This window comes from Octodon degus, unplaced genomic scaffold, assembly GCF_000260255.1.
Source record: "Octodon degus isolate 3935 unplaced genomic scaffold, OctDeg1.0 scaffold00197, whole genome shotgun sequence".
NCBI classification, from domain to species: domain Eukaryota; kingdom Metazoa; phylum Chordata; class Mammalia; order Rodentia; family Octodontidae; genus Octodon; species Octodon degus.
The window spans coordinates 1,311,966-1,322,376 of NW_004524773.1; the positions used below are offsets into that span (position 1 = coordinate 1,311,966).

The 10,411-nt window shown below is 55.1% G+C and overlaps 2 protein-coding genes across 7 annotated transcripts in view; one reads left to right on the forward strand and one right to left on the reverse strand.

Annotated features, from left to right (window-relative positions):
• The first annotated feature begins 300 nt into the window (after positions 1 to 300).
• Pglyrp1 (peptidoglycan recognition protein 1) lies at positions 301 to 3,825 on the forward strand. The gene is made up of 3 exons (XM_004644397.2): positions 301 to 647; positions 2,984 to 3,105; positions 3,610 to 3,825. Exons 1-3 carry the CDS (start codon positions 349 to 351, stop codon positions 3,786 to 3,788), a joined length of 600 nt encoding a protein of 199 aa, XP_004644454.2. The 5' UTR covers positions 301 to 348; the 3' UTR covers positions 3,789 to 3,825.
• A 726-nt stretch (positions 3,826 to 4,551) lies between these two features.
• The window catches only part of Ccdc61 (coiled-coil domain containing 61), a 22,479-nt gene continuing 16,619 nt past the window's right edge, over positions 4,552 to 10,411 (reverse strand). For 5 of the 6 annotated variants that reach the window (XM_023704499.1, XM_023704498.1, XM_023704497.1 and 2 more), the window contains 9 exons: positions 7,164 to 7,374; positions 6,994 to 7,076; positions 6,379 to 6,539; positions 6,227 to 6,302; positions 5,769 to 5,911; positions 5,603 to 5,678; positions 5,365 to 5,425; positions 4,801 to 4,870; positions 4,552 to 4,684 (listed from right to left, as the gene is read on the reverse strand). In XM_023704499.1, the coding sequence (XP_023560267.1) occupies positions 4,587 to 4,684; positions 4,801 to 4,870; positions 5,365 to 5,425; positions 5,603 to 5,678; positions 5,769 to 5,911; positions 6,227 to 6,302; positions 6,379 to 6,539; positions 6,994 to 7,076; positions 7,164 to 7,374 (979 nt within the window). In that variant the 3' untranslated portion in view covers positions 4,552 to 4,586. Of the gene's footprint in view, positions 4,685 to 4,800; positions 4,871 to 5,364; positions 5,426 to 5,602; positions 5,679 to 5,768; positions 5,912 to 6,226; positions 6,303 to 6,378; positions 6,540 to 6,993; positions 7,077 to 7,163; positions 7,375 to 10,411 lie in introns of those variants that run through there. The other variant, XM_023704501.1, reaches the window with a different exon arrangement.

Here is a 10,411-nt window from a genome sequence, read left to right on the forward strand (position 1 = left end):
GTCCCTGCCGGAAGGAAGAGATGTGCCAAGACCGGAGGCCTCTCCCCTGGTGCAAGTTCCAGGTAAGTTGACCAGTCTCCACTGAGAGGAGACACAAAGCCGGGCAGTGGTCCAGACCCTGATTCTTCCTGAAACAGCAGGGAGAAGCGCCCCAAGGCCTGTGCACCCCGCCCCACCTGACCCCTAATGCACTAAAGACCGCACCGCACCCTGTTCCAGCCCTGCCGGAGGAGGAAGCTAGGTCTAGGGTCCGGTACGCCCCGCCCAGGGAGTAAGCCCTGCCCCCACACGCACACAACTGTCCCAGTAGATAAAGGTGCCCCGGTGGCTGCGCTCCTAGCTATCCTAATGCGAGCACTCCTCGCCATGTCCCACTACAGCATGCTGTTCGCTTGGATCCTCTTTGCCCTCCTTGGAGTGGCTCAGAAAGCAGAAGGCCAGGCCAGCTGTGACTTCATCGTGCCTCGGAGAGAGTGGAATGCCCTGGCTTCCGAGTGCACCGATCGCCTGAGCCTGCCCGCGCGCTACGTGGTGATATCGCACACGGCGGGCAGCACCTGCGACTCCCCCACCACCTGTGAGCAGCAGGTCCGGAACGTGCAGTTCTACCACATGCGCACGAAGGGCTGGTGCGATGTGTCCTACAAGTGAGTGCGGCGGGAGGCCAGGCTGCGGGAGAGGGGCAGAGGTGCAGGGACGTGCCTGGCTGACACTCCGGAGAGCTCACTCAATCTCCGAGGTCATCACCAAGGCTGGCCACGTGCAGGCAGCAGGTGCTCTGGGGACAGGGCAAGCTTTGCCTCAGCAGGTAAGTCCCGTCGCCCCTCTCCCAACTTCTACAGAAGCATCTCATTCAAAAAAGCTGCTACCCTATCAGGAAGAGGCATCATGACTGATTAAGTGGGATTTGAGGTTCCAGGGTCACCAGGGTTTATTTTTGCCTCAGACCCAGTGCAGCTCCCTCCCCAGCAAGGGCTGGTACCACCTCTCAGCTTCCCCCTCTGCAGTCAGTGAGACTGTGGAGGCCTGGTGCATGCAGCACACCTAGGACACGGCCGAGCCTGTCACAGGTGCCCCAAGCCCACAGGCCACTGCCATTAGACACCAGCTCGTGCCAGGCAGTGTGCAGGGCACTAGAATGAGACTGCAGAAAACAGTGCCACTCTATCCCTGCATGTGACTGAAAGCGAAACAAGAGAAACAAGATGGACGCTGACAGCGATGGAAGTGATGGATAAAAGGAACAGGGCAGTGGAAGGTAACCTCAGAAGCCAGAGCCAGACCACTACAGCTCCTTCAGAGAGCCAAAGAAAGTGCAGAGACAGTGGTTTTGGGGTGGCGCTGGACCAGGCAGCCAGGGAATGCTGCAGTGAATGGGGTGCAGGTGCAGAGAGGGAGCAGGTCTCCTAGGCAGCTGGATGTAAGGTGGGGTGGGTGAGTAGAGTGAGCAAAGGGCTGGCAGGGGACGGACTTCAGAGCCACGGAAGGTTCTGAGCAGCAGAGGCACTCACTGGCTTAGGTGTAAGAGGCTGCTCTGACTGCTGTGTGGAGAACAGTCTGCCGATGTTCACCTTGTCATGGGGGCAGAAACAGAGCCTGAGGTCGGGTGGCTCGGCTTCTGGGGCTGCGTCCACCAGCTCTTTCCAGTGTACCAAGCTGAGGTCCACAAGCACATCCACAGAGGGAACATCTGAACCCCACAGGGTCTTCCTCAGGACAATAGGACCACAGGTACCTGCAGAGCTTACTGGAAGTACAGCTCGCCAGGCCCCACCCAGACTACACCAGCAGATCCCAGAGCAGCCTAGAAGCTGCCAGGGTTCCTCCACTCCCTGCACCCCAGTGGAAGGTAACCTCAGAAGCTAGAGCCAGACCAATTTCATCAAAGGTTCCAACTTTTGGGCTCATTTCCATGGGTCAGATGCCCTCATCCTAACTGTTCCCCTCCGGGTCAGGAAGATGGAGCCTGGCCCTACAACTGCTAGTCTAAATGGCTTATGGAAAAAATGTCTACTTGCCAGATTTTGGGGTTCAGTACCTGACACTCAACACCCCTCTGTTATCATATCACATTCTCTCCAAGCCTGTGTCCCACCTATAAATGGGGTTCTTGATGATACCCACCTGGCAATGGTGGCCAAAGTTTAAATGTGATGTATCCAGATAAAATGTAGAGAGAGCTCCTGCCCCAGGGCCAGGTTCCCACAGAGCCACTGCCTGCCCAGATCCAGCAGTGGTACCACTGGGGTGACTCTAGTCTCCTCAGAGAGATTCTGTGAGCTGGCTTCCCTAAGTAGCAGACCAAGGGACTTGGATTGGGAAGTCCAACCTTCCAGGTGTCATAGTGACCCTGTGAATCTGCAGTTGGTTCAACTCCAAGGTGCTGATCTAGACCATGTCAAGGTGCCCAGAGAGACTCAGTCAAGATGTACTGAAAGCCTGCAGGATCTGCTGCCGGGGCTGGAAACCTCCAGAGGCAGAAAGGATTTCAACCTCTGAGCCCCTAATTCTGTTCCCCAAGTGGACCCAAATGGCCAGAGGCAGAGTGGGGGAAGGGCAAACAATGTGGTTTTCTGAGCCTCTGCTCCTCAGTCTTAACAAGGGGAAGACAACTACCTACCTCAGAGCTTGTGTGGCAAAGCAAGAGTTTGACAAATCCTCCAGAGAGGGATGAGAGGAGGGGTAAGATCATGTGTACGGTGGGAGCTACAGAGACCCGAATGGAAACGCAGGCTCTGCCCAAATGCTGAGTGACCCTGGGCAGATAACTCCACCTCTCTGAGTATCCGTAACACGGGTGACACTGGCTCACAGGGCCACTTTGCAGATGAGAACAAGGCAGACACAGAGCTGTGCTTGGTGTGTGGTACCAGGCACATCAATGACCATGGTGGAAAGCAAAGGGGTGAGGATGTTGGGGAAGGGGGATGAGATGCTGCCCCCCTAAACCTTCCTCACTCAAGCCCCTGATCCTCCCATGCAGCTTCCTGATTGGAGAAGATGGACATGTCTATGAGGGCCGGGGCTGGAACATCAAGGGTGCCCACTCAGGTGCCAACTGGAACTCCAGATCCATTGGCATCTCCTTCATGGGCAACTACATGGGTGAGTGACATCCAGGAGGGAGGGTGGCACAGGGCTGGCAGGTGGCAGGGCAGTGTGAGTGGTGGCTGAGGCTCTGCCATCTCCAAGCTCTGTGACCTCAGGTCAGGGACTGCATTTCCGAGCCTCACTTCCTCTTCTGATCATGAAACCATTTTCAACCACAAGGTGGGCGTGAGGATTAGTTATCTACACAAAATCTTCAAGCCAGTTCAGGGCACCCAGGAAGTATTTAATAGATGTTGGCTCGTGTGGGCAGGACAGAGGTTTGGGGGCAGAGGCGGGAACAAGCTATCAGCACTGCAATAGCCAGCACTCACTAAGGGCCTCACTGAGCCAGACACTGCTCTGTGGCGCTTACACGCAGTAACCATTTCCCCTCCACAGTCGTGGGATGAGCAAGCTGAGGCACAGGGTGACTAAAACTAGCTCAGAGCACACAGCCACACCCCCTACTACGTCTGCCCTTTAGAGGGAGCACCAGCTTAACTTCATCTGCCCCTGCAGAGCGGGTACCCCCAAGACGGGCTCTCCGGGCAGCCCAGAATCTGCTGGCCTGTGGTGTGGCTCAGGGAGCCCTGAAATCCAACTACCAGCTCAAAGGACACCGGGATGTGCAGCAGACGCTCTCTCCAGGCGACCAGCTCTACCAGATCATCCAGACTTGGCCACACTACCATGAGTGAGGGCCTGCTCCTTGGCCGCCCCACCCCTCCCGCAGCCCCCAATAAAGATGCAACTCCAACTGTGTTCCTGCGCAGGTCCTGCAGCACAGCCCCTTCCTCCCCGCCTTCCTCCCAGCATTCTGTCCTCACTGGTGCTCAGAACCCAGAGGCCCCGACCCTGAACCAAGACCCCGGAGATCCCAGCTTGAAACTAATATCACAGCTCAGAACCCAGAGGTCTCAGGTCAGAGCCCAGGAATCAGCACCAAGCAGGTTCAGATGTCACCAACAGAAGCTCAGGGGTCTTCTCAGGCAGTGGGCCATGCAGCCGGATATACCTTCCCCAGCACACAAAGACATCCCATGCAGAATTTCTGCTTGGACTCCTTTGGAGACAGGCTGCTTACTACTACCCCGCAGCTCCTTCCTTGCCATGTGTGAGAGCCTCACCGACGTGTTGCCTGAGTCCGAGTGATTCCCAGGACGGAATCATGAGAAATGGAGACAGCTGGCTGTCAGTAGCTCAATGCTACTCCCACCAGACGTGGCCAGAAGCACCTCAGCTCCCAGTTATTTCTCCCCACCATCCTCCTTTCTCCCCACTCCGCCTCACCCTTCAGTTATATGCTAATGGGTCCCGAGGATGAACACGTTTATTTACAAAATGTATACCCCTCCTTCCCAGTGTGCACTGCGTGGAGAGCGCAGGGTCAGGGCCTCACACACCTGTGACCCCAGACAGGTAGGGTTTGGGCGAGGCTGGAAGGCCACCCTGGACCTGGTGGGCAGGGGTGGAAAGGCAGTGCCAGCCCTCCATGGTCACGACCGCGTGTCCAGCCGGTTCATGTATTCCTGCAAGGCCTTCAGGCGGGCATCTATTTCCGCCATGTCAGCGGCCTGGTGGTCCGAGCTGTACTCTGGGAGGACAGGCATCAGTGTGAGGGGCTGGGGATGGTCTGAAGCCACAGGAAGCTCCAAGCCAATACACTGCCCTCATGATCATCCAGCAGGTATGGGGGGACCCCAGGCTCACCTTTTATGGGGACCCAGCCCCCTGAACTGGCCAGGCGTCTCTGACTACTGCATTCCCGAGGGGTGGATTTCTGGTGATTAGGGAGGCAGACAGGGGGTCAGGCACTCTCCCTCTGTCTCCCCTTGCCCTACAAGTGCCACCGGAAATTCTGAACCCCAGGGCCTCAGAGAAAATAGGGCTGACACCTACTGGGCACGCTCTACATCAAAACCACCTTGTACCTAACCTGTCACAAAGACCCCTCCAAGCTGATGTCATTCATACCTTGGCCGGGTTAACTGGTAATGCAACGGAGGCACCAGAGGCTAAATACTTGCAGCCATACAGGAAGAAGCAGCACCCAGATTTGAAATCTGCTAACTTGAGGCCACAAGCTTACAGCATCCTAGGTGCTCCACTCTTCTTCCCATCAATCACATGATCCTAAAGCACCCTGTTTCCAGAAGCATCTCAGTCACCTCTGCAACCTGAGCCCCAGGACGGAAGCATGAGAAATGGGGACAGCTGGCCTTTAGTAGCTCAATACTACCTTTTCCTCCTCCAAGGCCTGGCAAAGACACTTACTGTATTAGAACCACTCCAAGGTGTGGGGCTGGGTGGCTTCCTATGGCGGTGACAGCGAAGGCTGAGAGAAGGGGTAAGTGAGGATCAATGATGGGTTGGTTTTTGGTACTTCCCATGTGGCCCACTGCCCTAGTTTCAAGTCCCCCAGCCTCCATCACCCATTTTCCCTGAAAAAGGCTGTGTGCATTCGCCCCAGACATCCTTTTGAAATGGTCCTTGGCCCAGTACCACGTTTTACCCTCTGGAGAGTGACTCTGAGAAATCCAACTCGCTGCAGGAGCTGGCCGAGGAGCAGCGGCTGCGGATACTGTCCACTAGGGGGAGACGAGGGCAGTGGTCAGCCCAGCCCGCCGGTGTCCCATCCCGCGCCCCTAAAACCCCAGCACCAGCTCCAGGCCACTGACCTGAGGAGCTGCGGTGGCGGGAGCGATTGGCTGTGTCTCCTCGGCTGGTCACAGCAGCAGGGGGCCGGGCCTGGCGAGACCATGACATGGATGGGCCGTCCCCACTTCCTCCACTGCCTAATCGGTTCCGCTGCTGCTGCTGCCTGAAAAAAACAAGACAGACGCCTGTTTCGCGCCCAAATCATGATGGGAAGGGTGTCGCTGTGTTCCTGAGCCACAGCCAGAGCTGGGGACCCTGCCACGTGGCACAGGAGGGGAGAGAGCAGGCAGCGACGCAAACCTGGTGGAACTAGGAGAGAAAAGCAAGCAGCACAACTGAGCAGTCAGGAGAGGGGGCAGGGTCAGGCGAAGCGTGGGACGAAGGTGGGACAGCTGGGAGCGGGGAGTGGCGAGTGACAGTAGATGGCAGCCAGGACCCGGGCTGGGATGAGGGCAGCGGGGAGGAAAGGCATACTAACTTCATCCGGATCTCCCTCTGCTTCTTCTCCTTGGCTTTCACGAAGGCTGTGGGGTCGAAGCGCGGTGCGCGCCCACCTAGGACAGTATGGGGGTGACGAGGGGCAGGGTCACTGCCCCACCCCGGACCCCCCAACTCAGGCGGGGCTCAGACCTGAGGGCGAAGGCGAGGGGCGGGTGGGTCGGCCCCGACCCCGGGTCCCGCGGCCGCTCTCCCTTGAGGAAGACCGGGCGGCTCCACGGCCCCGTGATGTGGAGCGCTCCCGCGACGACACCCGGTCCTCCCGGGCCGCGGGCACCAGCAGAGTCCGCCTCCTGCAAGCACAGGACCCCATCAGGTCCCACTGCCAGGTCAGAGCCCAGTCCTGTCCCGGACGTCCCCCAGGCCCGGCCAAGTTATCTGCCAGCTCCAGAGCCCCTCACTGAGCCCTAAACCCTGCCCCCTTCCATCACCTGTCTGCCGACCCCCTGCATGGTCAGGCTTTCCCTCCCCAGCACCGCCCCCCCCCAGATCCCCGCTGCCCTAAGACCTGCCCAACTTCCTGCCACCCACAGTAAAATCCAGGGAAGGTCGCGGGACCCCATCGGCCCTGCCCTCTGGATAGCCCACTCCCGAGTCTCCCTGCACCACCCCCGCCCCACCCAACCCCGCCCACCCTACAACGTTCTGACTCCGCCCCCCGCCTGGGTCCCGCCCACCAGCCCCAAACCCACCTGCAGCCTCCGAGGAGGCTCCGAGGCCCCGCCCAACCTTGGCCCCGCCCCTCACCCCCTTTTGTACGAGGCCAGCTCGCAGTTCAAAGTCTTCAGCCGGGCGCGCAGGCTGCGCTCTGACTCCTTCACCTCCTCGAGCTGTGCGGAGGAACAGAGCAGCGCCAGGATCCAGACCCATGCCGAGCCCCGGCCCAGCTTGGCCCCGCCAGCCGCCCCGCCCCTCACCTCCTTGGCCAGGCGGCGGCAGTCCTGGCCTCGGCGGGCAGGCGCCCGGTGTCCGAGGCCGCGCTCCTGCCGCAGCTCCAGCTCCAGGCCTCGCACCAGCCCGCGCAGCTGCTCGGCCTCTTGGCGCGCCGCCCGCCCGGCCAGCGCCTCCTCCCGCGAGCGGCCCAGTTGCGCCTCCAGCTCGCGCTTCTCCGACGCCAGTCGGGTCACCCTGCGGGGAAGGAGACTGGGCTAGAGAGGGAGGAGGACACCATCAGGTCCATCTCCTTTCAGGCGGGCCTCCAACTTCTGGGGTGGGGAAGCCCTCCTGCTTCAGCCTTCCGATTAGCTGAGCTACCACCATGCCCAACTGTTGGAAGCAAAACAAAAACTATTGCGCCAGAGTCCGTGCAATAGTGAGAATTACGTGAGGTAACTAGAACACATTATTTTAGCAAGTAAGATACAGCCTAAAGCCTAAGGAAAAAAAGGGGGCTGAGGAGATGGCTCAGTGGAATAAGCGTTTGCCTGGCAAACACAAAGGCCTGAAAAAATTACTTTTTGAGCCGGGGATTGCTTAGTACAATAAGCACAGGCCTGAGTTCAATCCCTGGTTCCACCAAAAAAAAAAAAAAGACAAAAATTGGGCCAGGGACATAGCTCAGTAGAATAAGCGTTTGCCTGGCAAGCGCAGGGTCATGAGTTCAATTCCCAGTACCACAAATAAATAAATAAAGTTTTTTTAAAAAAGACAAAGAAAGAAAACCTGCAAAGCCTTAAATTTTATTCACAGTTTTGTTTTGTTTTGAGCCAGGGTCTCTGTATGCGGCTCTGCAATCCTCCTGGCTCAGCCTCCCGCAGGGCTGGGACCACAGGCGCGCACCATGACACCCGCCTTTTCACAACACTTATATTTAGCAATATATTGGTATTATTTAGGATGAAGCAAATAATTATGTCTCTATCCCTGGAAACAGATTTTCAGCAAGAGAAAAGATGCAACTGCACAATTGAGGAGGTTAGCTAAATACAGACTTTATTTTTCTCTAGCTAAAAAATGTATCTGTTTCCTGGTTCTTTACACTAAAAAGTCCTAGCCTCAGTGTGGACCTTCTGACACCCTTAATAGCCACACCATGGTATCTAAACACATCTAAACACCGTTTCCTCTAAAAGTAACAAGAACTTTCTAGAAAAATGACTTACACCACTTCTCAGGTTGAGAAGGGCACCAAAAAAGGCAGAGATGTTGAAATTCCACCAAGCAAGGAAGCCACCAAAGACTAGTGGGGTCAAGAGCATAGAGGAGGGCTGAGGACGTAGCTCAAGGGCACAGCGTCAGTAAAGGAAGTGATTAACTGTGATAGACTAGCAGCAGTCCCTACCTGGAGGAGATCTGACTCTGTCAATGCCACCTTGGACAGTAAAAAGAAACTTTACAGATCTGAGAAGTTAAGGATCTTGACACGATTATTATGGAGGATTCTAAATATAAACCCAAGTACCCTGATAAGGCTGAGCAATTAAAACACAGAAGGGGGGAACATGACCACAGGGGCCGAGACTGGAGGCACACAGTCACACACACTGAAGAAAGCGTGCGCGCGCGCATGCATGTGCACGCGCATGCATGTGCGCGCGCATGCATGTGCACGCGCATGCATGTGCGTGCGCATGCATGTGCACGCACACAGGTGCTCCAGGAGGCAAGCTGAGTCTGGGAATGTAGCCCAGCTGATGTCCCGACCTCAGCTCAGGAAAAGTGACTTCACACAGCTGGCTGGAAAGCCATTTCTGTTGTTTTACATTCCAAATTTTGGTGGTGCTTTGCCACAGAAGCCATAGCAAAGTAACACATTCAATTAAGTTAAAATTTGCAAGTTCTGGGGCCGGGGAGATAGCTCAGTAGAATAAGCACCTGCCTGGCAAGCGCAGGGTCTTGAGTTCAATTCCCACTACTGCAAAAAAAAAAAAGTTCATAATAATACTAAAATAAAAAAATTATTCATTTCTATGTAGGATAAGAGGAAACCAATTCATTATTTGTGACTGTTTTGGTTTGTGTCTAAGTGTCTCCCCAAAGCCTCATGCAGTCTTGGGGTGGCTTCTGGAGTTCTGATTGATTACTGTGGATGTGGTTGCTACACCTGCCCTGGGGCAGGTAATTTGCATTTCAGTGTAAGGAGGAAAGAGAAGTTAGCTGCTTGAGCTTCGGCTACTCTCCTCTGCCCTCTGCTCTTTGCCACCGCCATGAAAGGCTGCCCTCTGCCATGTGCCGCTCTGCCTTGGACCCAGCTGAGTATGGACTGAAACCTCCAGTGACTGTGAGCTAAATAAACCTTTCCTTCCTTCATTTTGAGTGCCGAGTATTTGTCCCAGCAACGGGAGAAGAGTAACTAAGACACTGACCAAAGTTAAATAAAAAAGAAATTAAACTAGGTGTGATACAACATGCCTTTAGTCCTAGCTACCTGGGAGGCTGAGGCAGGAGGATCACAAATTTAAACCAGTCTGGGCAAGTTAGCGACTTAGCAGAACTATCTCAAATTAACAAAATCAAATCCACTGGAGATACAGTGCAGTACAAAAGCTCTGGGTTCAATTTTCAATATGAAAAAAAAAAAAAAGGAGAAAGAGCACAAGGTCAAAGCCAGCCTGGGCGACTCAGCCAAAACTTAAAATTCAAAAAGGTCTGGGAAGTAGCTCAGTAGTGGAGCAGCTTCTGGCTTTCAGCTCCTGTACATAAGTAAATACATAAATAAATAGGGCCCGGGATGGTGCTCGTCACTCCCTGGTCCAGTGCCCAGTAGTGCAAATAAAGAAGGACAAAGCTAAAGGGTCACCACACACCTTTGCTGTGTGAATGCATGGCAGGGAAACGCTTTCACTGAGAAGTTCCAGCCGATGGAACAGAAGGAATTCCAGAGCGGGATCACCCCAATTTCCTGGCCCCTCACAAAATATCCGTCTAGCCAGTGGTCATTAACAGCGACTGTCAACACATTAATCCTCTTTCTCTCACTCTGCCTAAAAAGTAAAATAAGGAGCTGGCGGTGGTGGCACATGCCTGTAACCCCAGCACTCAGGAGGCTGAGGCAGGAGGATCACTGCAAGGTTGAGACCAGCCTGGGATACAAAGTGAGCTCAAGGCCAGCCTAAGCTGCAGAGTGAGACTTTGTCTCAAAAAGACCAAAAAAAAAAAAAAAAAAAAAAAATTAGGAAGAAAAAAATATTTGGGTGAGCACATTTTTTTGTAAAATATTCAATTT

Coding starts and splice junctions, on each gene's coding strand:
- Pglyrp1 (XM_004644397.2), top strand. CDS start 349: ATGCGAGCACTCCTCGCCATGTCCCACTACAGCATGCTGTTCGCTTGG. Junction 648..2,983: donor TGGTGCGATGTGTCCTACAA/GTGAGTGCGGCG, acceptor CCTCCCATGCAG/CTTCCTGATTGGAGAAGATG. Junction 3,106..3,609: donor CTTCATGGGCAACTACATGG/GTGAGTGACATC, acceptor CTGCCCCTGCAG/AGCGGGTACCCCCAAGACGG.